Source organism: Artemia franciscana, chromosome 19 (assembly GCF_032884065.1).
Source record: "Artemia franciscana chromosome 19, ASM3288406v1, whole genome shotgun sequence".
Taxonomy (NCBI): Eukaryota; Metazoa; Arthropoda; class Branchiopoda; order Anostraca; family Artemiidae; genus Artemia; species Artemia franciscana.
In genome coordinates this window covers 12,603,337-12,631,191 of record NC_088881.1, presented here as the reverse complement: position 1 = coordinate 12,631,191, position 27,855 = coordinate 12,603,337, and the positions used below count along the sequence as shown (strand labels likewise).

Below are 27,855 nucleotides of genomic sequence, written 5' to 3'. Positions count from 1 at the left end.
AATTTTGCTCCTTACTTTCTGTTGAAATTTTATCCTTCCCACTGGAATTCCTCCCGTAGGTGCCATTACTTAGGAGCATATATCTGGTGGCCGGTGTTTACACCCCCCTCGGAAAATTCCCCCCGGGAAATACCCCCGTGGAAAATACGCTCCCGCGTTCTTCCTCAAAAAATAAACTCCACTTCCCCTGAAAAATGCTCGAAGAAATTTCCTGACTGATGGAAATTTGTAGTTGACCTGACGGTTGTTGAAACTCGCTTCAGAAATTTAACAAGCGACCCTATGAGTATCCTCAATGACATTGGAAATGAGGCCTTGGATCTAGACATGATATTTAACCGCTCTAAGTCCTTGATAATGCTGATTTGTTTCCCAGTTTTCTTTATCCTATCCCTCCTGAAATTTCTCTGTCCTCATTTAAACTACTTGGCGTCACAGTTTCTTCAAATTTAAAGTGGGATACCCACGTTAATGACATTATCCATAGATCTAATGTGTCTATCGCCCTCCTTAAGATCCCAAATAAATTTAGTGTCCCCCCTCCCCACTCCTTAAGGATTGCACGTCAATCTTACACGTGCTTTGGAGTACCTAATGACCTTTATGAGCTTCAGAGTCACATTTTTGGAATATCAATTTTATTTAGCCCAGCCAAATTTGAGCGTAATTCATAGGTGGAATTGACTTGCAGTAATTTGATACAACAGTTTGAAAATCGTATGCATTTAATCAGAAAATTGTACCCGTAGAAAATAATCAATGTCGTACGTGAAAATCGTAAATGTGAACCCAGGGATTTAAAACAAAATATTGGTGACTTCAATCTTCAAATGGAGCCAACAGTTTTTAGTTTACTAGTCCTATTAATTCCATTAACCATAAGAGAGGCTGAAACAGATATTTTCAATTGTACCATGCGAAGTTTTCGATGTTGTTATTCTATGGAAACGTAATTAGATGACACTGCAATAAACTTGCTTTTTCTGGAAGAAATCAATTTGCTGATTTTGAATTAGGAAAACATGAAAAATTTAGAAGGTTTTGAAGTTCTCAATATTCTCGCATCAAAATATAGCATTAAATTACATAATAAAGAGCTTTTGTGTAGTCATATAAATTTTTAAAGATAGTTGTAAAGTTCTACTTATCTCCTAGAAAATTGATCAAACAAATTAATAGCCAATGTAACATAGGCTAGGCCTAGGCTAATATAGACTACTTGTGCAAAGTATATTAGGCACAAGTGTATTTGTGTAAGATAATGCAAACTAGTACAACCAGAAAATGTAGCCTAGGGATATATATAGTCTAGGCTTTATGAGGAGTAACCTCCAGTGGAAATATTTTAGACAATCTATTTTTCACTATCTTGGAAAGGGGTTGAGCTAGGAAAATGAAAATTTCAGTAATGAATCAGTTGCCAGAAACATGGGTAAAATTCTAAGGTTAGAGGGTCCTAACCTTTGATGACCTTTAAAAATATGTGTGTTTTAAAAGTGAAACCTTGCAAAATAAATCTTCTGCTTGAATGAAGTACAACAAAATTGTTTTCAGCTTCACGACTGCTCAATCCCAATTTATTAGGTTTTAAAGATATGCAAACACATTTCCTAAATTAAAAAAAAACACATTGATATGGCTCAGAATTCTACTCAAATAACAGGAATTGAATTTTCAGAACTAAAGGCAGAGAAAAGGCAACTGGTAACTGAAAATTAAGGTAAAATGTTGATTTGTCAAAATTTCAACAGGTAATAGACCTGTCATTTAGGCAAGTTTCAGGGTCCTCTAGAGGGAGAAGGAGCAGAGATTGATACTTTAAAAGTACCTGGGATATACTTTAGCCTGTAGACCCATCTCTGAAAGTTTTATTTTCCTAACCTTACCCCTTTCCAAAATAGCAAGAAGTCACTAAACTAGAATTTTACCACTGTGGTAAATTTTACCAAAACATGCTCTAGGAAGGTATTGCCAATCTACTATGTCAACCTTCTTCTGATTTTTAAGTGTCAGAAATTTGCCTTCTTGACAGGGTATATGCCTAGTTAATTACCTATAGAGAGGGAAAAATGGTAAGAAAACAATTCTTACTTCATAATATACAGAATAGTCAACTTGTAGCTAACTCATTTTGCTTGTATTCCAACTATACTCTATTCCCCCTCCTAATTTGTAAATATATAGCCCAAATTATATCATTCCAATGTATTCTCTCACCCATCACTTATTTCTCCAGTTCTTTTTTTGGCATGGTTGAATGAATTTACAGGCACATGGGTTGAAACAAGAGTCATATTGGGAGAATAGATAGGAAATAAAAATCACCAGCAAATTTTTCTGATGGTCTCTCCCCTAGCCTTTTTATTGGCACCCTCCTTTTTTATCTTTCACTCTTTTTAGAATAAATTTGTCAATTTGGTTAATTATTGTCATCCTTGTCAAATTCCCCCACCCCTAATAAAAGCTCTTATATCAGTTCTTATGAGCACATGCTCATAAATTGAAAATCTGATCTGATTTCTTCCATTTCACAAAATATCTTCTGAGATATTCAATCTGGACACTTAGTTAAATCAATAGTCCTTATATAGCCGATCTTACTATAGCTGTTTTACTATAGCCCCCCCCCTCAATTGCTACCAATAGAATTAGCATGCAGGCAACATTCTAAAGAAATGTTGAAAGGCTCAATTGAAAGTTATTGATCATTTAAGCATGATTTTTATTGTAGATTTAAAGGGGGAAATGGCATTAAAGGCTGCATTGAGCAGTGATAAAATTTTGAGGTCTAGGCAACCTTTTTGTTTTCAATTTCTATCATGTAATAATTATAGGATTTGAAAAAATAGAAAGTACACAGAAGACTAATTTTTAAGATACTTTATTCTAGTGGCAAAGGCAGTGCCTTGTGGCGTTAGTAACAGCAAATTAAATAGTAGCAGTTTTTGTAATATGTGCTCTCTTTCAACCTCTAATTCATCTTGCATGGTTAGCTATCCTAAATTGTTGAAGTCAGAGAAATGAAAACAGAAATTACTGTAATTCTTTTTACTAAGCATCTTAAATTCTCTAAGTAATTTTGCAAATAAATGAATTTTATTATTTGCAGCTCTTCAAAGATGCCAAGGAGGTTCCCCTTGGCACATCATTGACAAGATTCCCCATTGACTCTTTTTGTGTTAAATCCCAGATTTTTAGGACAAAGTTAAAGCTTAGGCAAGATGTGAAGTTAAACTTATATATAATTCTCTGTTTTTAAAAAAAATCTCATGCTATTTTTATTATTTTCTTTGCCTAAGTTTGAAAAGAATCTTGTAAGATTTATTGTCAATATCTTTAAAACCTATTAAAGGTACAATAATTCATTAAAAAAAATAAGTTTTTGCTGATGAAGTAAAGAGTAAAGTTGAAACTTAAAACAACCAAAATTACATCTTTGTGATTCATGCAACATATTTTTTTAAAACTGTATCAGACAAACTGGCTAGTGATATTCACTATCCAGTGTTTTTAGAATTCTGAAAAGCCATTGCTTTACTTTCTTGACTTTTTGAGAGAGTTAAAATTGGGTTGTAAAGTCATTGATTTCATGGCCAGTAAAACACTATTAAAAACTATGAATTATTCATTTAGTTTTTACAGGTCACTAAATTTTTTCCTGTTTCTATTTTTGTTTTGCTGTGGTGGTTTTGTATTCTGCAAAGCATCAGTTTTACAGAATTTTTCACATTTATAGGAATATCACAAGCCAGTTTGTTTTCAAGTTTTTTCAGAAATATTTTGCATTTATTGTTTAGTTTCATTCATTCATTTAAAACAAACAGAAATTTATGTTCATCTTAAATTACAACTTTGCTCTTTCCTTTCATCAGAATTTTTAAAATTAATATCAATGTAACAAGTTCTATATTTTATTACTCACTGACCTCAGTGATGCAGTAACAATCCCTTTAGGCATTCAAGATATGGCAAAAAAGTTGGGTTACACAAGTTTTTACCCGATTAGTTGGGTTAGCAAATAATATTTGATTATTATCACAAAGATATCTATTAGAATAGGCATTACCATCTCAGGCTGCCTTCTTTTCTCTTTAAGTAAATTCCTTTAAATGAGTTCATAAACACCTTTTTATGATGTTTAAGTACCCAAATAGTGGTGACTAGAAATAAAGCAGAATAAAAAAGGAGAAACATCACTGCATCCCATGTGACAAAGTTAATTTTGTTGTTGCTCAAGATGAGTTACTATCAAAGGTAATTAATTGGTTTAAAAAACAGTTTTAATTACTTTAGCAATTGAGATAAACAAGCACTTGAACAAGGTCTTACTGTTACTCATCTATCCAATCACCATGGACAAAACAGTATAACCCAATGATCTGCAAAAAAGAAATGTCCTAATTCATGCCAAGTCATCATTAATAAATGTAAGTTATTATACAACTACAAGCCAAAGCACCTCAAGTCTGATGAAATTTTCCCAGGTGATCACCTTGTATCAGGGCTCGTCAGAGGAATACACATGCCAATATGTTTTTTTTTCAGTTCAGTTCAGTTTATTAATATAATGTGCATAACAAATAAAATACACTGGGTCACCACAGAGAGACAGAGCTCGTGGTTTTGATGCTTTAAATTCCTCACCCTGATAAGTGGTGCATCTGCCATAAGTTACAGCACCCCCCTGTGTAATGTCACTTGGAATAAATGAACTGCTAAATCCCACAAATTTTTTTCTGCAACAAACTTTACTTATTAAGATTCATCAAAATAATAATGACCATTCCTGAATTAGATTCATGTGGTGTAAGGATTAGTTAGGATCTACCCTTACTTGACAATTATTTCTTACAAATTTTTTTAATTTTTGGTTACTATTGGCTAGGATTTGTTCTTTACTAGGTTACCCTAAGAGGGTAATCAAGAGAGGAACAATGTAATGCATACATAGTAGCCCCGTCAAAATAGTTTTCTGCCTAGTCTCATGACGGTTTTTGAATATCAACAAAGTCAAATATAACTATGTACAGGATGTATTCCTTCTCCTTTAAAATTGTTCTGAATGATTATCCTTATTATTGAAAAGTAGTGGCCTATCACATTGCTTTATTCATCTTTCTATTCATCCACCTTGGCAAAGATGGTCTTAGGGGGGCAGAGGGAGCACTTGCTTCAGGCTTAGAAACTTTAGGGGGGGGGTGCAAAATTTCAAATAATTATTCTAACATTCGTGATCATTAGTAATTTTTGAAATTTCATTGTGTTGCAAGAGCAAACACTTTGGTTTTGTGTGTGTTTTTTTTCTAGCACCCTGATTTCAGCTTATTCCTAGAAAGTGGTAAGGGTCTAACTTCTGCAGTTTTTACGGAAAAGTATGGACCTTAGGCTGGATTGATGAATATGACATTGTATTTTGGAAAGCTTTGTAGAACTGTTGCCTGGGGCCAAAAATCTATTGTTTCTACCAATTTCTGTCAGTGATTTCAGCTGATTTTATCATTCAGTTTTTTGCACTTGGGATTGCAGTAGAGGAATGGTATCAGATGTGCCTCTTAAACTTTAAAAGTTTTCTCCTTGGTAAAGAAATTAGAGTTTATCCTTTGCTCCTTTCTAAGTGATGATGTTAGACACTTGGGCTACTGGAAAAAAGTCAACTTTTGAACTAAAACAAATAGATTTTTTTGACAGGAGTCGATAGCTCTTGATGAACTGATCAAAGTATATGTCATCCATTTTTATGGCACTTGGTATTAACCAAGTGACATATAGCAATTGCCAATTCTGTTGGTCTGTCTGTCAGTCGGTCTGTCGGTCCCGGTTTTGCTACTTTAGGCACTTCCAGGTAAGCTAGGACGATGAAATTTGGCAAGCGTATCAGGGACCGGACCAGATTAAATTAGAAATAGTCGTTTTCCCGATTTGACCATCTGGGGGGGAGTGGGTTAATTTGCAAAAAATAGAAAAAATGAAGTATTTTTAACTTATGAGCAGGTGATTGGATCTTAATGAAATTTGATGTTTGGAATGATATTGTGTCTCAGAGCTCTTATTTTAAATCCCGACCGGATCTGATGACACTGGGGGGAGTTGGACGGGGGAAACCTAAAGTCCCGGTTTTGCTACTTTAGGCACTTCCAGGTAAGCTAGGACAATGAAATTTGGCAAGCCTATCAGGGACCGGACCAGATTAAATTAGAAGTAGTCGTTTTCCCGATTTGACCATCTGGGGGGGGGGTGGGGGGCCGGTTAATTTGGGAAAAATGAAGTATTTTTAACTTATGAGTGGGTGATTGGATCTTAATGAAATTTGATGTTTGGAATGATATTGTGTCTCAGAGCTCTTATTTTAAATCCCGACTGGGTCTGATGACATTGGGGGGAGTTGGAGGGGGAAACCTAAAATCTTGGAAAACACTTAGAGTGGAGGGATCGGGATGAAACTTGATGGGAAAAATAAGCGCAAGTCCCAGATACATGATTGATATAATCGGAACTGATTCGCTCTCTTTGGGGTAGTTGGGGGGGGAGTAATTCTTAAAAATTAGAAAAAATGAGGTATTTTCAACTTACGAACAGGTGATTGGATCTCAATGAAATTTGATGTTTAGAAGGATATCGTGTCTTAGAGCTCTTATTTTAAATTCCGACCGGATCTGGTGACGGGGGCGGGGAGTTGGGAGGGGGAAACCTAAAACTTGGAAAACACTTAGAGTGGAGGGATCAGGGATGAAACATGGTGGGAAAAATAAACAAAAGTCCTAGCTAGATGATTGACATAAATGGAACGGATCCGCTCTCTTTGGGGTAGTTGGGGGGGGGGGGTATTACTGAAAAATTAAAAAAATGAGGTATTTTTAACTTACAAACGGGTGATCTGATCTCAATGAAATTTGATATTTAGAAGAATATTGTGGCTCAGAGCTCTTATTTTAAACCCGACCGGATCTGGTGACATTGGAGGGGAGTTGGGAGGGGGAAACCTAAAACTTGGAAAACACTTAGAGTGGAGGGATCAGGATGAAACTTGGTGGAAAAAAAAAACACGAGTCCTAGATACATCATTGACATAACCAAAACGGATCCGCTCTCTTTAGGGTAGTTGGGTGGGGGGGGGGGTTAATTCTGAAAAATTAGAAAAAATGAGGTATTTTTAACTTACGAACGGGTGATTGGATCTCCATGAAATTTAATATTTAGAAGGATATCGTGTCTCAAAGCTCTTATTTTAAATCCTGACTGGATCTGGTGACATTGGGGAAAGTTTGGGGTGGGGAAACCTAAAATGATGGAAAACGCTTAGATTGGAGGGATTGGGATGAAACTTGGTTGGAAAAATAAGCAGAAGTCTTGCATACGTGATTTACATAATTGGAACGGATCCGCTCAATTGGGGGGGGGGGGGGGGTAATTCTGAAAAATAAGAAAAAATGACATATTTTTAACTTACGAAGGAGTGATCGGATCTTCATGAGACTTCATATTTAGAAGGACCTCGTAACTCAGATCTCTTAATTTAAATCTCAACCGGATCAAGCGTAATTGGGGGGGGGCAGTTGAGGGGACCGGAAATCTTAGAAAATACTTAAAGCGGTGAGATCAGGATGAAACTGGATGGGAAGAATAAAAACCTTTCTAAGAGACGTGACTGACACAACTGGACCGGATCTGCTCTCTTTGGTGGAATTGGGGGGGGGGGTAATTTTGAAAATTGAGGTATTTGTAACTTACGAAAGGGTGACCAGATCTTAATGAAATTTGATATATAGAAGGATCTTGTGCTTTAAAGTTCTAATTTCAAATTCCTACTAGATCCTGTGACCTTCGGGGGAGTTGGAGGGGGAAACCGGAATTCTTGGAAAACATGAAAATTGGGGTATTTTTATCTTACAAATAGATGATTGGATTGTAATGAAATTTGATTTTTAGAAGGAATTCATGTCTCAGAGCTCTTATTTCAAATCCCAACCAGATCTTTTGACATTGGGGGGAGTTGGAGGGGGAAATCTTGGAAAAACACTTGGAGTGGAGGAATTGGGATGAAGCTTGGTGGATGGAATAAACAAATGTCATTGATACCTGATTGACAGAATCGTACTGGATTCGCTCTCTTTGGGGGAGTTGGGGGGAGGGGTTCAGTGATTTGGCGAGTTCAGTGCTTCTGGACGTGCTAGGGCGATGAAAATTGGTAGGCGTGTCAGGGAGCTGCACAATTTGACTTGATAAAGTCGTTTTCCCAGATTCGACCATCTGGGAGGCAAAAGGGAGAGGGAAAATTAGAAAAATTTAGGTATTTATAAATTACGAGTGGGTGATCGGATCTTAATGAATTTTGATATTTAGAAGGACTTTGTGACTCAGAGCTCTTATTTTAAATCTTGACCGGCATTAAGCCTCTTATTTTCCTTTTTAAATCAATCTATTGATTCATAGAATTTTGTTAGAGCTCATACCATATGATCTCTTGGCTCTTAGCTCTTCTCGTCTCGTCACAAGTGCCATATGAGCTCTTAGCTCTTGTTTGGTAGAAAAATCTCTGTATAAGATATATCAGTTTGAAAGTTTAAAGGGGTTGACAACTTCAATAGTAAGGTACACACTGAAACCAAAAATAGGCCAATACAAAAATGGTATCAGATGTGCCTCTTAAACTTTGAAAGTTCTCTCATTGCTGAAGAAATTAGAGTTTATCCTTTGCTCCTTTCTAAGTGATGACGTTAGAAACTTGGCCTATGGCAAAAAAGTCAACTTTTGAACTAAGACAGATAGATTTTTTTTTTAATGGCAGTGGATAGTTCTTGATGAGCTGATCGAAGTATATGTCATCCATTTTTTGATAAAAAATTTCCTTCGTGAGATGTACCAGTTTGAAAGTTTAAAGGGGCTCACAACTTCAGTAATAAGGTATACATTGAAACTAAAATTAGGCCAATATCAATTGTGAGACATATTGGGGATTTTTAAGTAACTGTCGGCTGTTAGCTCATAATCAGCTTTAGCAATGAGGGTTTGCAACTTTTGCTAATTGGTGTACCTCTTATTTGTTCCCAGTGTATTTGATGGTAAGACCAAATTGGTTCCAGTGGTAAGACATGTATGGGACTTGTAAGTAATAATCGGCTGTTAGGCTACAATCATCTTCAGCAATGAGAGGTTTGCAACTTTTGCTAGTTGCAATAAGGGGCTTGCAACTTTAGCGAGCTGATGTAGTATTTATTTTAAGATCCTTACAGATTAACAACTTCAGCGTTTAATCAAAGTGAGGAAACGAAACCAAACTGTTTCTCTCTCAACACTTTACTCAGTGAAGCCGAACAAAGGTTTCCGCAATACCTCACATGGCCCATGCAACATAGATCTGGTTTTTATTGAAATAAGGTAGAAGGCTTAGTTTGCAGTAAGCATAAGCCATTTTAATCCAAAAATTTTCATTATCCTGCATATTTTCCCATATAAAGTAAGAAAAAACCAATTTAAATAAAGGAAACATTTTGTTAATTAGCAGAAATCCTGTTATTTAAATGGAATTTGTTAAAATTTGGCCTGAAATTTGTTTTGGAGGCAGGGAGGGGTGTTAAATTAAGATTTTGCTGTGACCACAAGAGAGGCTAGGACCACCACTGACCTTAAGAAAAGCTCATATCATCCAGGAAAGAACTTTTCATTCCCAAGGATTTTAGGTTTTACTTTGACTCTGTTTATGTTATTTTGAGTTTCATTTTCTACTTAATATTTTTTTTTATCTGTTGTACACATATTTCTGTGACAATGGCTATGGGTATGATTATATACCCATGGGATAAGAACTTTTAATGGGATAAGAACTGCCATTGATCAACATGACCATGGAAGACATTTGGTAATAAAATGATTAGAGCTTGAGTCATCCTTCCCTCAATCCCTCTGCAATAACTTGCTATACAGTTAAAACATAAAAAGGACATTTTGAAAAGTACTTTCCTGTCCAAATCCCTTTATTTTAGTCCTTAAAATGAAACAAATGTTATTATATGATATTGAATATAATGGAAAGAGTAATATTGAGGTGCTTTTTTCTTTTTGTTGATAAAATACTTATTATATTTGTTTAGATCTAATTATTTTCCATATTTATAACTTATAAGAAATAAGAAAGTCTTAATTCACTTTTGCGGATATATTACAACTTCTGTCCAATTTGTTACTAATCTATCTTGAGATATAATTGAGCATATTTTGGAAAGAAGAAAAATATGATTTGGATCAGCACACTGCAAGTCTTATTTAATTTGAATTTTTCAGCTGCTAGGGCAAAGTTTCGGCTATGGAGGGAAGATAATGCCCGTAAAAGCGAAGAAGCTATTACTCTTTTTGAGACAATATTGGCTGACTCAATGCATAAGCTTGGAGATGAGAGTAAGAATTTTTTTCTTCTATTTTTTTTTGTTTAATCTACTAGTAGGTGATGTGTAGAGAACTAACAGTTTGAGGGAAAAGAGTATTTTTCTTGAAAGGGGGGGGGGGGGGCTGACACAAAAAGAAGTGTATTTTAGGCCTCTATTTTTTTCCAAATTTAGCCCCTTCAAAGAAGCTGCATAGCTTCAATAGCTTACTTTCAAGGTTAATTGTTTCATAGACTCAAAAATGTTTTAGAGTTGACTCGTTTTCAAAGAGCAGGCAGAGTGTAGGTGCTTTTGTTTTATTTTTAAAATTAGATTTTTGAGTTTACAATATTAATCTTTTCTAATCATTTTGACTGGGAATGTCAAGAATACTCTCCTAAGCCAGAGGAAGTGGCCTTTGCTGTTGCAGAGATTTCGCCTTGTGGAAAGGAGCAAGTATTCAGGATTTCTCCTGTGATGGAAAGGATTGCATAAAACTACTCTGAACATTCTAGAAAGAAAAATTGCTTTTTTAGCGTTTTTTAATTTTTTTTTTTATTATTTTAGGAAATTTACTGCTTACTTTCCTATCAACTATTTAAAGGAAAAATAGTCGTTTTGTTTAGGCCATTATTAGGTTACATTATTAACCCATACACTAGCCAATATTTTCACTATTCCACTATTCTTCTTTAACAAAGAACTCCTACTTTTAAATGAAAAGAATGTGCAACTCATTGACCATAGAAGAATTCGAGGCCTAAAATCTTAACTATAAAAAAAAATATCAGTTTTAGATAGAAGAGAAATTTTAAATGCTGAGAAATTCTATTTTCAGTTGTACATTAAGTTTTAACATTAATCCCTTTTATGATCCCTTTTATTTTTTATGTACTTATATATAGTTGATCTAATATATATTCTGTTGTTTCTCTTATTTGCTTCTTTTTCAAGTCATGCAGTTGTATGTTGTCTACTCAATGGAAACCTATGAATAATTTAGTAGTTGTTTAGTTTTGCATCTCTGTGGTTGCATATTCTTACATACTGTCCTAAAGATATGATTAGTTTCTTTGACTATTAATAGAAAAAAAGAAAAAAGTTTTTTTTTCAAATGAAAGTAAGGAACAACATTAAAATTCAAAACAGACAGAAATTATTCCATGTAAGAGGGGGGAGAGCTGCCTCCTCCTCAATACCCCTCTTTTTGTGCTAAAATTTTCTAAGAACTTTTAAAAAAGGTTTTGATTCTAATAACACAGCCCTTGTGTTTCAGGAATCATTCTTAAAGAATAAAGACATAAGGTTGAACTTCAGTCTAAAGAGTGAGGTATTGGTGAGGGGGCAGTCCCCCTCATATATGAAATACTTTCTGTTCGTTCTAAGTTTTAATGTTGCTCCTTACTTATAGTAAAAAAAACTTGTTTTTAACAAAAAATTAATTTCTGATCATTTTTCAAACAATTCCAGGAAATCTGCCCCTTCTCTGGAAAATCCATCCCATGTAAATTCTTCCACCAAAAAATTACCCCCAGACAATTCTATCCTCTCTCCAAATTTCCCCAGATAGTTCATTGCCTACGACTCCGCCTGAAAAATACTCCTTAGCATACTTTCATTCTTTCAAGTCACAGGGAATCCCCCCCCCCTTTTGCATAGTAAATATTGCCCGAAAATCCCCAATCCCCTAGTGGAAAGTTTCCCAGAGATCCCCGGGAAATCCCCCAGAGAATTCCAACTCATCCTCCTAAGCACCTCTATATGTGAAATGGGGTCATCAACAAGAAAATTTTGATATCTATTAGTATGAAATTCTGTTTTTTAGAAATACGGTTACTGGGCCATTGAACTGCGTTGCTCCTTACTTTATAGATCGTGAATGTAAACTTTTTGAACAAATACTTCCTTAAAATGTCACTATATGAATTAAGAAAAACAAAAAAAAAACAACACTTTATTGAGATCTTTAAAACTTCAATTCTGTTGAAGCTTTAAATCATTCACTACCATTATTTTTAGCTGCCCTTTTTTCATTTTACAAAACACCAGTTAATCGACCACATCCTTCTAAGGAGTTTCTTGTTTTTGAATATTTCAATTTTAGTTGTTGTTTTTAAGAATTTCTTGCAATGCTGCTTGCTTTCTTAACTGGTATTAGAATAGTTATCTTTTTTTTTTTCTTTCTTTTTTTCTTTTTAATATATGTGGTTACCCTGAAAAAATCAAATCCTAATAATTCTGTAAAAGTTAAGATAATCAGAAAAATCATATTCTGTATAACTGCTAAAATTGATCAAAATGTATATCATCATCACTTACAATACATTTAAAATGCTAATTAGTCAGTATCATACAATAGTATTGAATCATTAAAATTAGTATTTTTATTTTGTTTGATTTGTGTTAAGAAAGGAGTTAAGTGTTAAATTAGTGGCAGCAGGGCACATGACATTGTAGTAATTCTTTGTTTGTTTTTAATCCTTTCTGAGGTTAATGTATTTTTTTTCTATAAATCCAAGTGGGACATAAAATTGCAATTCTTGAAAACAATGCTCACCTGTTATTTTTTTACTATTTATATACAATGAAAGCAACTTATTAAAATTCTTGCTGCTTTGAATCCTCTTTAAATCATAAATGTAGCTTATTCAGTTTGCTCATTCAAAATCAAACTTTCCAACGAAAAGTGAGTTTTTTTGCAGTTGTGGAAAGCTAAAATGGCGAAAGCTTGGTCTTAAAAACCTATATCAACCGTAATTTGTTCCCAAGTGCTATATCTTTGTGTGATTGAAGTAAGAAGGATGTTGCTACAAGCTTCCATATTTACTAATTAAAAAAAAATGTGCCTTAAAGAGTGACCAAGGGTGCTAATTAGGGTAATTAGAATGCTAATAAGGGGGGTAGGGGGGAAGATAATCCTAGCTTTGCGATAAAAATCATATTTAAAATAAATAAAAAGTCTTTAGATCATGTATTTTAACCAGTGGCCTAATTTCGTCAAAATCCTGGGGAAGAGGGCAAAGCTGGAGCCAATTTTCTCAATTTTCAAGTAAAAATTACAGGGAAAAGTGAAAAATGGGCCATATAGTATTATAAAGGTAAAGCTATACTAAAGAAAACTGGCCTGTTCCTGTGGATGTTTGAATTATGCTGGCTTATCTTAGTTTTGACAAGAATTTTTGAAGAGACTAAATTTCAGCTGGGAGGCAAAGGCTGTCTCTTCTGCCCCTTGGAAATTAAGTCCCGATTTTGACCATGGTTTTATCTTGTCATGTGTCATATTAAATTTGCAATTATTCTACAAGGCTTTTTGTGAAATAAAAAAAAACTTTCACCTAGTATACGTGTATTGTTTTTTCAGTCCAGCCATGATTTGATGTTGATAAAATGACCCTTGGTAACATGACGGTCTTAAGAATAAAATTACAGAGTATCGTGGAATTTGATGTATTTCTTAGGACAGCTTTATATGTTTTTATGTCGCCCTTGACTGAACTGAACTTTTCTTCTTTTCTTCTTTATAGGATGGTTAGTATACGAACAAGTCTGCTTAGCAGCCTGTGACTGTCAGAGAATTGACATAATAGACCATTGTTTACAAGAGTTGAGCAAAGAGTTTCCAGGAAGTCTTAGAGTCAGGAAGCTACGAGCTGATAAGTACATTAGCCTAGAAAGGCAAGTAGTTTTATATAATTTTTTCTAGGCTAAAATATTTGACTTTTTTTTTCACTTTGTCGATTAAGAAAAATTATAAAACGAGAAAAAAAAAACTCCAACAGCTGTAGAGGGAATTTCACAGGACCAGTCAAGGGAAGCTTTTTGTGCCTTAATAAACATGCAGCCAAATAAATCCTTTGTGCAGAAATAAACAACAGCAAAAAATAAATATTAAGGAAACAAAAATAGCAAAGAACACAAAGCCAGAAACTGTGAAAAACAGAAAAATGGTTTGACTGCTTAGTTGTGCAAGGTACTGCCACTAATTTGTCCGTCTTCCGAGTTCCAATTAATGAGTTAGCTGGATGGGGCAGAAACTATTGATGCTCAGAACTAGCATGGAGAAATTGCCCAAAACGTATTACAACATTGTCCTCTAATAATCTTTTTAGGAGTATGAGTTGCCATAGAGTGACCAGAGGCACAACATACGGGGGGAGGGGGACATCCCCCCAATTCACTCAGCCAGTCGATAAAAATTTGGGTTGGTAAAATAGTGGCGCGAAGCATCACTATGAGCAGGTATACTTTACCTGCTCAAGTTTTTTTTTTAATAGGGTAAATGGACTGATGTAGCTGTATCATGTAAAATCAATGAAAGAAGATCAGTCTTAGTCGGTGATAAACCAGGAAAGAAATAATTTTAATAGCAGTATCTCCAAAATCAGTGTGTAAAAATTACCTGACAGTCGGTATGAATCCTCCCCCCCCCCAAAAAAAAATGGCTAGTGACGCCCGAGAGGGATGGATATCAATTGCAAACTACGTGTCCACTTCATGACTGTTGTATTAAACAAAAGTGCTGGGTCAAGTCTATGATTACTTGCTAAACTAGGGAATGGATGTGAAGCAGTTATTCAGTGTAAATGAAGCGTTTCATCTATTCGTTTTCTTCATGGTTTTTGTGTTAATTTGTATATATATATATATATATATATATATATATATATATATATATATATATGACAAGATTTAATTAGAGGTAAGATAATTAAAAATCGGCTTATACAAAATTAGATTAGAGTAATACAAAACCAGTAAGTGGCCTAAGCAGTAGATGGATTAATCTAAGAATTAAGTAAGGAAAACGGGACTAGACCCTTAAGGTCCGAACCGGCGGTGCTGATCTCTGTTTCATGACCCTTCAGCCAGGACCTGCAACGGGGGGCTGGGGGTCAACTATCCTGTGCTTTCATACACCCCTCCTGATAACCTTCCCCATATATCTCCAGGTACCCATTTAGAGCTGAGTTGACTCTGGCTGAGCTTACAGAGTCACGCCACTGACCCCCGTCCCAAACTAAATAACTGGTCACAACTGGGATTGAACCCGTGCCCTTTAGACAAAGAATTCTCGCACCACCGCGCCAATCACTTAGCCAGGACGGCTTTAAATTAGATGGATTAATCTACCATAACAAAAATGAAACTAGCTTAATGGAATAAGAAATTATACACCTAAGGCTTAATAAGCGCAAAAGTAAAAGATGATTCTGAATCAGATAAAGTTTAATTTCTTTTTAAATAATTTTTAGAATAGAATAGTTCTGCTGACGAAGTCTATCTGAGCAATCTAGTGCTAAACAATCATTTCAGTCGGAGCAAATTTTTATTGCTGAGTATGGTAATTGCCCATTTCATTTTCCTTTTGCAATGCATTATTTATCAAGGAAATCTTGTTATTGACCAAAAAAAAAAATCGGATTTCAGCTCAGATTTCAGTTCAAATTCTTAGCGTTTGGCTTTGTAAAATTTGAACTAGTTAGCTTTGAAATGCTGATAATGAACCTCAACAACAATAATCAATTAAAATAAGTGATTTACACGCAAAGACAGCAGGTTATGGCAAGTTATGCAATATCCTTGTAAAAGGGCTATTACCCTTCTTACTTTTGAATTAATCAGCTGAGCCTTTCTTGATCTGGTAGCTCAGACTACAGAATACATTTTTTGGCTTCCTTAGCTTTAAACGAACAAAATTATGTCAGTACAAAAAAAATAGAAAAAAGACAATGATTCAAAGTAGCGAATATTAATTTAAGGTTAACACATTTTGATGCAAAAATTGTCGAATAATCAAATCGCTGTTTGAGGAATAAAATATGGCCCAAAGGGATTATGGTACTTTTCCATTGATGAAGTGAGATTTTCGCTAAGTGATAGTTTTTGGTATTTTTTTCTGGTTAATTTTGGTTGATATTTTTTAAATGTCTAGTTAATTTAATGTCGTTAATATTTTTCTAGTTAATGTTAGTGAATTTTGACTGTGTAGTATTTGGCTTGTAAGGGAGTATGTGACGGTGAAAGCTGAACTGGCGCATTTCAGTCCAAACTCCATGGCAGTGATGCCAAAAATATTTTTCAAAACATCAGAGGAGGGAAGTAAAGGAGGTACATGTCCCCTCCCCAATTAAAGCTACTGTTTCATGGCAGATTTAAATTATCTTATTTTCAAGGATGTCAGAGGAAGCTGATCCAAACATTCCTCAAAAAAAGTAAAAAATCAACCAGGAACAATTTTCATAGCCCTTTTTTTAATGGTCTCGGAGGTTCTAGTGTTTTTGCCTCCAGAAAATCCCCACTCCCCCGGATAATTCCTCCATACATCGTGGAAAATTAACCCAGACGCAGCATTGAGCAGCCACAGTAAAAGTGCAAAGGTAGGTCTACTTCAAAATATTGATCAAATGTCCTAAGGGACTACAGAAGGACCAGATATCAAAAATATTTTTAGGACAGGGGCTGGTTGGTCTCCTATCACTTTCGACTTAAAAAAAAGACTAGAACTCTTAATTTCTGATCGAATGAGCATCATCCTAAGTTTTACGACCATGAGGCGGAGGTTGGGGGTGAGGAAGGGACAGTCCCTCTCCTATGCAGAATAAATTTTGCTAATTTTGGGGTTTAATGCTTCTTTTTACTTTTGTAATAACTACGTAGACCAGAAACATTCCAAGAAATCAAGAGGGATTAAATATCAAATTCTACCTCTACCCCCCTCCCTGCCCTTCCTTTGAACTAATTACGTATTTACCTGAAGCTTCAATGAGAGTTAGGATGTTTTGGTGCGAAAAAGCACCCTTTGAGGCATCTGCCTCCTTCCTAAAAACGGTGTGGGAGGGGAATGTTGCCCTCCGATCTCTTTTGAATCTCAAAAGGACACCGGAACTTTCGATTTTCAATGGAATGGGCCCCCTCCAAAGTTTGTATTACCACCCTTACTTTAAAAACCTTACATCTCAACAAAGGAGAGTTTGCGTAGCTTACAACCCTTGTCCCAGAGCCTGGAAGGGATGTTGTCAAACCCAGAGGAAGGGTTATTTAACTTGATAACTATCTTGAATAAAATGGTCATCTTAAAATTTTGATGGAATGTATTTGGGGAAAAACGGTTTGGGTGGTGGCTTTTTGAACCCATATCACTTTTGACATTTAAAGACGGCACTAGAACTTTCAATTAGCAATCGAATCAGCCCCCTCCAAAGTGTATACGACCACCCCTTCCGTTGAAGTGCCTCTGGGAAAAAATAATTAATACATAGAACCCTTATGGCTCTTTACTATAGACAACGCTATAGTATTACCTCTGACTTGATTGTGTGAGTAGACCTTTCAATCTCCCTTCTAATGAACATCCAAAATCATCCAGGGGAATATTTAAGTGGGTGGGTGGATTTCGGGGGGATGCCAAGACCCATTCTCAGTTCTAGAATTTTTTTTTTAGAAAAGATATTTTTCGTTACTTATAAATCACTTTTGTGGCACACTTTCAGATCCATTCAATTTTATCTAAGAATTCATTTGAATAACAAGGGAATCACCAGATTACATTCTTTTGAGATACTATGGCATACACTTAGTTCCCTAAGAGACCATAAATTTGGCTTGTTTTTATTTATCAGGAAAATATGTTGCTTTATATTTCAGATATAGTGACGCGTTGGAAATATTAGATTCAATAATTAAGAAGGACGAAACGTCAGCCATTCCAAGAAAACGAAAAATAGCTGTATTGAAGGCTCAAGGAAAAATAACCGAGGCAGTTAAAGGTCTTTGTGACTATCTCGAAAAGTAAGTATCATTATTAGGTTACCTCGGGGTCCAAAACTAAGTGGAAACCAAATAGTTTTATTTATTTGAGAAATCATTATATAATTATATATTTATTAAACGACCAATAAGTTTGAATAACCGAAAAACTTGAATAACCGAAATCTGAATAACCAATAAATTTGAATAACCGAAAAATAACCGAGGCAGTTAAAGGACTTTATGACTATCTCGAAAAGTAAGTATCATTTTAGGTCTCATTTACCTCGGGGTCCAAAACAAGGTGGAAATCAAATGGATTTATTTTTTTGAGGAATCATTATACAATAATGTATTTATTAAAACGACCAATAAATTTGATTTCAAGTCAAGTTCAATTTTTGTTTTAAACATCCACAAATAAATCAGTACAGAAAATCTATTAGGGTTTGCGCTCATGCCAAAGTTTACTTAACCGCTTACCTAGTAGTTCAATTACTTAATTACAATTATTATAAATTGAGTAAAATAAATATTCTTTAACCTATAAACTATTACAAAAATAAATTAAAAGTAACTGAATTAAAGGTAATATTAGATTAACAAAACTGTCGAAGAAAGATAGTGATAACAAGTCTAATCTCCATGACTCATCAAAAGGAGTTAGGGAGGGAATTGATAGGGATTACAAAAAATGCAGAGACTCTATATTAATCTTTTTTTACTTATTTGTTCGTAAAAATATCACAATATGTGATATGAATTGAAGAATAATTAAATATTTATTGCAGAGAATTGAAGAATTTGTATCAAAAGTGGGGGAGGGGATTTCGTCGCTTCTCTTTTTTTTACCTCTTCTTTTCTTTAGCAAACCGCCGTGGCTGGCATATTTTTCAGTAGCGCACTTGTTTGGTGTCGAATATGTGTCGCTTCTACTTACTTACTTGTACTTGTGGCGGGAGTCAGGCGTTTCCACCTCGCCCGGCATCCAGGATCCTTGTGACCTCTTTGATCCAGGTTTTATGATTTGATGCCAACTGCTCTGTGAATGGGAGCCACTGGGCCGAAATCTATATCTAAATTTCTTAAAGCCACCAATGGGATCCAGGTCAGACTTGATCAGGGTCCGCCAGTTCTACTTTTGCCCTCCTTGATGCCTCTTCCGATATTTGCAGGGCTCGACTAGAAGGATTCGACGGGGCAGGTATTCTGGTGGTCTTCGCAGGACGTAACCCAGGCATTCTAAGCGGTGCTTTTTAACGGTGGTAGCGACATCTCTTCTAATCCTGCAGAGTTGGCGAATATGGGAGTTAGATGTACGATCTTGCCGGCGAATTTTAAAGTATTTGGCGTAAGCATCCACGTTCGAAGGCAGCTAGTGCCCTCTCGTGTTGAAGCTTCAAGGACCAAGTTTCGCATCCATAGAGTAGGATGGTTCGGACAATGGTTGTATAGATTCGACTTTTAGTCGGAAGGAAAATTCCTCGGCGGTTCTAAAGGGGCTTTCCAAGGGATGCGAAAACAAACTGCGCATTATGTATTCTTTGCTGGATGTCGAAGTCTGAATTACCATCATTGCAAAGTCTCACTTCTACATCAAACGATTGCTATGTTTTTTATTATAGTAAAAAATGACTCTTTTCTTCACCAAATAAACTCCAGTTGTGGCTGGCAGATGAAAAATTTCCATAGCTCATATGTTTGTTGTAAGATCTGTCTTGCTTCTACTTCAAAGAGTTACAAATTTTGGGGTTAAATTACGGGTGAAAAAAGAGCAACGAAAAAAAAAAAGTTAGATGCGTCCTCATTTTAATGCAAGGTTCGTAATTGCCTTTTCATTCTTTTATTAATACTTTGTATTTTATACTAATTTAATATATATATTTTAGATTTCAAGCAGACCAGGAAGCTTGGCTTGAGCTATCAGAATTGTATGTTTCGCTGCATGAATACTCTAAGGCGGCGTTTTGTTTGGAGGAGTTGATATTGCATAATCCAGCCAATCATTTGTACTATGAAAGATATGCGGAAATTAAATTTGCGCAGGTTAGTGAATCACTATAATCTGCAGCATATGTCTACATATTCAGATTTTTGTGACATTTGGAATGTTTTCTCAGTTAGTTTCTAGAAAAGAGGTGTTAGACTTATTCTTAATTGATGTGTTGTTGTTTTTTTGGGGGGAGGGGCTACGTTTGTCAAAACATTAAAATTAGGTAAATACATAGATTATTCAAAATACCTTTGAATAGTATGATTTGGATTGGAGGGGGAAGAGTCTAGTCCCTGCTAAACCAATATGGTGCCTACTTTGATTGTTTAACTGACAAAAGTTTAAAACCATAGTCACTTTGACGAACAAATACGTAATGCCATTTGTGATTTAGACTCGATAGAATGCCGACGATGTAAAACCTGTAAACATTGACGGTTTAACTTTTGTCAGTTAAACCATAAAAGTTTTAATTTATATATATATATATATATATATATATATATATATATATATATATATATATATATATATATATATATATATATATATATATATATATGAAAAGAGAAATCACCAATGCAACAGCACAAACACATAAAAAAAAAGAGACAGAAGGAGAAAAGGAAGACTGTTTTTCTAAATTGTGATTAATGTATATATATATATATATATATATATATATATATATATATATATATATATATATATATATATATATATATATATATATATATATATAGACCGAAACATCTTTGGGAAGGAATGTATGTTGAAGGAGTGTCTCAGGTCTAAATGTAAAGCAACGTGAGAAAAAAAATTCAAACGTGCGTCATTAGAATTGTTAAAATTTATCTAATTAGTTAAAATTTCGTAGAATAATCAAAATTTCTCTTATGTGTCTTTACTTAGTCCAAAAGTCTCCATTAATCTTCATTAGAAAATAGCATGGCAGTGTCTATCCACCTTGTGCTCTTTTGAAGGTTAGTAGCCTATAGTTTGTAGCATTTGTTCATTGTTGCAGAATATCAAAGAAGGCCCTGTTAAGAAAAATGAAAGTTCTAGTGCTCTTTTTAAATAACAAAAAGGATTGTACCATAGCAGAGGGACATTTCTACCTGTCTGTTTTAGATATATTTTTATTTGCATTATTTTAGTTTTAGATTCTAGTTTGTTTGTTTTTTTCTACGCTGAAGACACCTTGCTATATATGGGCGAAATATTCGTTTGATTCCTTTTCTCTTCGTTTCCTTCTACTGGCTGTAGATCCTTTTGTCATTCTCAGGTTAATTTTTTTGTTTTCGCATTTCTGGCCAGTTCGACTTCACGCCTTTTATAAGGCATCAGTAACGGAAATAAAGACATTTTACTGGTTTTCTGCTCTCTTCTATAATTTATGGCCTTTTACTTTATACCTTTTGAATTACCACTGGTGATGTATTAAGGAAACCAACCATAAATGCAGAATCCTTCCACCGACATAAAATATCTGAAAGTTTCTGAAAAATTGAAACTTGTGAAAGAAGTTTTCCGTTTCTTGTATCTAAAAATTCTCGGGTGAGTTATCTCATTAAACACAAGTCTAATTTATTTTCATTTTCAATCCATGCATCCATTATTACCGTTTCGTCTTACTTCATACTTTCAGCTCTTTTTTTAAGTAATAAAATGAGGAGTTCTAAAGTAAGGAAGATTTCATAGTTTTTCCGGAACAGTTTGGTATTATTTGCAGAAACTCAATTTCAAAAAATTAAAGAAAGAAAAATTTATCGCCTATAGCTTAAAAACGATTAAGTTATTTTATTAAAAGTTTAGTTTTATTTTTTTATTATTTTGTTTGTTACGTGAATCTAAATGAGTTTACCAATTAGATTACCAATGAGTTTACCAATGATCAAGCCCAGTTATTCAACCACCCAATCCAATGTTTTAAAAAAAATTATCATGCAAATCTTCGTACAAATACCATTTGCACGAATACTTAAAACCATATATTTGATTTCTAAAGGAATTATAGAACCTGAGTTACGCCCTTTAATTCCGGGCACAATGATCACTAGCATCATTAGCGAGAGCTATAACATTCCTGCTGAATAAGCAAATATCCAACTAAACACTAATTATCACGAAATGAAATACTACACAAGCGACAGTACAAGGCAACTATTTTAAGGAAGTGGTCGGCTATAGTGGTTCAGGAAGGCTAATTTATTTTCCTATTTAATCCATGTCTCTATTATTACCGTTTTATTACCATTTCGTCTTTTAATAGATGTCAGGGACCAATTTGATATAAATAATTTGGTGTTTCACCATATCTTAAGCCGTCCTGGCCGAGTGGGCTCGTGTGCTGGATTCGGGATCCCTTGTCTGAGAGGACGCGGGTTCGAATCCCAGTATACCCAATTCTTCAGTTTGGGACGGGGGTCAGTGGCGTGACTCTGTAAGCTTAGCCAGAGTCGACCCAGCTCTAAATGGGTACCTGGAGAAATCTGGGGAAGGTACACAGGAAGGGTGTGCGAAAGCGCAGGATGGCTGGCCCCCAACCCCCCATTGCACTTCCTGGCTGAAGGGCCAAGCAACGGAGATCAGCACCGCCGGTACGGACTGTAAAGCCTAATGCCATATCCTTTACCTTTTTTTTCACCATATCTGCTGTGTGTCTCATGGTTTCTGCCTGGTTGAATTTTTTTCTTAAGTTTGCTGAGATTCAATAATTTGAGCTTTTTAAGTCATTTATTTTAGGGAGGTGCAGACTGTGTCGAAGTGGCTCAAGCTTATTTTTGTCAAGCGGCAAAACTGAATCCGAGAAATCTCTGTGCCTTGAGAGGGATATTATCCGTAAGACTTTATATTATTTAATCCAAAATCATTGTTTTGCGCCATATAACTTAGTTGTCAATAAGCTATGAAAGTTAAAAAAGGTCATTTGAAGTGTTTCATTCATGAATCATAAAGGGTGAGTAACAGGTCAAAGGGTAGGTTGTCCATCTAGTGATAGATAATTGTGTAATAATAATATCGATATTAATATATTATATTATCGATAATAATATAATCGATAACAATATATATATATCGATAAAATATATATATATATATAATAATATCGATTATAATTATAATTATATATCGATAATAATATGTCGATAATATATTAATGAAAAACGATAATATATCGATTAAATAATCGATATATATATATATATATATATAAGAAAATATGTATATAAGAAAAGATAATATATCGACAATAATGTCGCTTATAATTATATAATCGATAATAATATATTTATCGATAAAATATATATATAATAATAGCGATAGGCTATTAGACTGCCACTGAAAGGGCTATTTAGAGCCATTTCATTCATGAATTGTAACAGGTAAAAGGCTGGGTAGTCCTGTTAACAATTCGGCCCACAGTTTCTTCTCTTTCTTTCTCCTCCTCTCTCTGTTTTACTGTCCCCCATCGCTGCGTTTATTTTCCATGTCCCTTTAGCTCTATTTGAGAGCAATTAACTTTTAAAATTAACCTTGTTTAATAATAGGTAAACTCTTTTAGTGAATTGAAAATGCTGTGTTTATTACTTTGGCAAACGACAGAACGGAATTTCCGGCAACAGTGACTTTCTAGGCGGAATTTTAGGTGGATGTCCATCCTTAGGCGCAAGTCAGAGATGTCTATGCATGAAAGTCCGTCTGTATAAGTGTGTTAATGCAGCTTGATGGGAACAGACGATAGAGTCCTATAATTTAAGTTTCGTTCTGACTAGTGTCCAGTGTTGCTTACCAGGATTTTCTATCATCCAATGGTCATACATTACAACCAACGTATGCTTGGTTTGCTTCTGTTTCTGAGTCGAAAATTTCGTTTTCCGGGCTGGAAAAAACGGAATCTGACATGAATAGAGCTTCCTGTTTATATGCTGGTAAAATTTACGATCCGCTTCGTATTTTAAATAAGTATTTATTTGTGTATTTCATTTTTTTTTTAGACTTTTGCTTTCAATAAAATACGAGCCGGAAGTAATCTTGTGGGGCTGCTTGACAGAATTTACCATACTCTACTCGGAATGAAACTCGCCTTCATGCAAGTAGCTGTTTGACAGTAAAACTAGGTTAAGACACAGAAAAGGGTTAATAAATAAAAATTAGGCACAAAATTGAAGGGTAAAACACATATAAAGGGTTTACGAAATCTGTACATTTATGTAACCCTAAACTTCTTTTAATTTAAATTTTCTACGATCGCACGATCGATTTTCAACGAATCAAATATGTGCATGTTTAAGAAAAAAAGCATTTCTGCTCCACTTGGTCTGGCTTAAAGAATGTAGGCTCTATTCTATGAATCTTTTCTTCCTGGATCATATTCTTTCCAATAACATTTTTCGAATGTCATCCCTTAGGGTTTGTATGCTTTTCGATATTCTACTCTTTCCCCTCCGAAAAAGGTCATTACTTCATCAATATCGCCAGTGTTGGTCTAGCCCGAGACAAAGTAGAAAAACTACTTCTTGGCGTGGGGAGGGGAAAAATACTTCCAAGATATAAAAAATTCAACGCCCCATCTTTACCTCCCTCCAAGAAAGAAACATCTCTAGAATTAAAAAAAAAAATATTGCAATTAATGACGTGTCCTGTATTACCCTATCTTAGGGACTAAGTTTCCTATTGATTCACAGTTGTACAACTTTGTGCAACGTATCCAATCACAAAGATAGAAAATAATTGTATGACTCTGCTTTAAACAAGGTGCAACTTGCCTACCTTTTCTGTTATGAAACTATTGGTGGATTTTTGATCTAATATTTTCCATAAAGGGGTGGGGAGCTAAGTGGGCCACTATGGTATTTCAATTACACAAATTGAGGATGCTTGCTGGATACCTGTTCAAGCAGGTTTCAACATGCTTGCCATTCCGCTGCAATTTGGCATTGTGAAGAATGTTGGCCTTAAAACCCACTTAGTGCCTTGGTTACTACAGATTGATAATCCTCATATTTTTCCGTTTCAACTGACATGCAAAATGCCAACATTTCTACTAATAAATTGACATGGAGAGAAGAGGAAACGTAGGAAGACCCATTTTGTTCCTCAATTACTACAAATCGGAATCTTCGTACTTCTCCGCTTCAACCGACATGCAGAATGCCCATGTTTCTACTAAAAAAACTGGCATGGAGAGAGGAGGTGCATCGATTTGCCTCGATTAATACAAATCAAAATCCTCACACTTTTCCCCTTCAACTGACATGCAGAAGGCCGACGATTTCACTAAGAAACTGACATGAAGAGAGAAGGAAACGTCGGAAGGCCCACTTTGAGCCTCGATTAATACAAATTCATGTCTTTGCACTTTTCCGCTTCAAATCAGACGCAACACGGTCACCTTTATAAAATTTGTTGGAGTGAGGGACAGAGGGGTGGGGTGATGTGGGATCTATTGACCCGTTTTACATCACGAATAATGTTTCTTAAAAAAAACACTATTCAATCCATAATCTAAAACATCCCTGTGACACTTTTTGAATTGATGTTTTGGAATATTACTTCCTTCTTCCTTTCCCTCTTCCTTCTGGTTTCGCCTGTTCATAGGTAAATCTTGTTCGTTTTTAATGTGTATTTGATTATAGTTTTGCTCAGCATTATTTGTTCCTTGCGTCAAAAAGAGAGAGGGAATTGATTCTTTTTATCTGGTTGGCAAATCATATTATTTATTCCAGACCACCAACTACTTGTTGGCTTCTCCGAAAATACCAGCTACAAGGAAAAAAGACGTTTTGAAACTTCAAGAGTGGGTGACAAAGCATCTTAAAGTCCGCGAAGAAGAAGAAGAAGATGAAACTAGTCAACAATCTCCATTAATCTTGCTGATGAGTGATCTCCATATTAAACAAAAATCTAACTAATATGTATGTGCAATTTAGAATTGAATTGATTTGAGAAATACGTCTGTTGCTGATTTTGAATGTTTTAGTTAAGTATAGTTAAAAAATATACTTATTTGGTGTTTTGAATCGTGCAGATTGTGTTTCACGTTTGAAGTTGATACAGCCTTTTGCTAGACGTTGCATTAAAGTTTGACACGTAGCATTTTTGAGCAGCCTATGAAAAGAATGTGTCAAATCAAAGCATATATTAGCAGGCATACAACTTAAAACGTCCATCGTGAATCTGCTCTAAGCTCGCTTTTGTTGAAGGTTGAAGTAGCCTTTTTCAGATTGAAATACCCTAAGTTCTACTCAAATACCTCTTTGAAAATATCTCCGATAGTTTGAGATGAATCAAGAAGTCCGTTAGAAACTCGACATGTGGCGTTTGTTGATGCCGCCTCTTCAGCTGTTCAAAATAACTAGAATTATTGTATTGTGCGTGTTGGTAGAACTATATTATTTGTAATCTGTTGTCTTTTTTCAATAATTTTCTAGGTGGATAAGAAAAATTCGCTTAAAAAAGAAAGTAAAAAAAAATCTGTGCAAAAATAAAGAATAAAAAAAGGAGATGCATAATAGAATTTTCTTGGATTTTACAGGGGGGGGGGGGATCGAAACCATTGGTTGAAAGCTTTTAAAATGGAAAGTTGGACGGTTTACGTTTTATTTACTTTTCTTTGTCATTTCTCTGCGATTTCAAACACTTTTTTTTTTAATTTTCATAAATTTGATTTCGTCATTGCTTTTTATTTTTAAGTTGGCATGAATAATAGTTATTATTCCAGTTTCAGCGCCAAACGGTGATTTGTTTCCCTTTAAAAAATTTTTGAGATGTAGGCTATTTATTATTTTGGTTTTTTTTTTGGCTCTCGGCTTTTTTATTTACTTATTTGTCAGCTACTTCCGCGGTCATGATACCAACTGGAAGCGACACAGCGATGTTGCTTGGTCGTTTTACTTGAACAAGTCTACTGTCTCTGTCAGAAATTAGCTTAAAGCCTTTTTAACCTCTTGTTTGCCTATTTATCAGTGACTGCTCGGCTTCTGAGAAGCAATTTTGATAGTTTTTGAATCGGAAGGAATGGAAGTTGTCAGTGAAAATCTTGAGTAGGTTATTGGCATTCATTAAGGTGATAAGAAACTTTAAAAACCGTTTTGCCTCAGGGCTAGCTGACCGTCTCAGAGACAGGGTTCATTAGCGAATTCTCCCAGGGGATTTGCTATCATCAAAACCTGTCGATAATTTGTGATTGGACTGTGAAATTTGAGCAGAGAAGACAGTTAAATCTGTTCCCTTTTTGTCGGCTAGTTTGTCAATCATAGCCATTGGTACTACAAAGCACTCCCAAAGTGGCCAAATTACTCAAAAGGTAATTCGTCTGAGCTGATTTCTACGTTTTTGAGCAGGTATGCTAGAATATTTTGAGGGATTCCCCTTCTCTGAACTTTAAAAGAAAATTCTGCTCCGTTTTCAATAAAAAAACAAAACAAATTTCACATTTTCTGATGATGTAAGTTTCATTAAAATTGAATATTTCTATATCTGATGCAATACGGGGAAAGTCAAAGATTTTGTTTAAGACTTCTGGGAAAGTATGTGTCGGCTTTTACTTTTCTGTCGTTTATCCGGACCTCTTGTCCATAAGCTACAAGTTATGGAAAGACCCAATAATATGTTCTAAGTAGTTTGACCACACAAACTAAAACAGATTCTAATGGACGAAATCGGGTGTTCTTTTAATCTATCGTATGATATTAAAAGAATGCTTAGCGCAAATTTATATGATTATCACCAAAGCATTTTCGGTTCAAATGAGCC

At 35.0% G+C, this 27,855-nt stretch overlaps 1 protein-coding gene across 1 annotated transcript; it reads left to right on the top strand.

Annotated features, from left to right (window-relative positions):
• Positions 1-926: 926 nt before the first annotated feature.
• LOC136039296 (ER membrane protein complex subunit 2-like) lies at positions 927-26,120 on the top strand. Its single transcript, XM_065722905.1, has 7 exons — positions 927-1,038; positions 10,279-10,392; positions 13,883-14,033; positions 18,003-18,146; positions 19,994-20,150; positions 22,843-22,938; positions 25,827-26,120. Exons 1-7 carry the CDS (start codon positions 1,023-1,025, stop codon positions 26,010-26,012), a joined length of 864 nt encoding a protein of 287 aa, XP_065578977.1. The 5' UTR covers positions 927-1,022; the 3' UTR covers positions 26,013-26,120.
• The last annotated feature ends 1,735 nt before the right edge of the window (positions 26,121-27,855 follow it).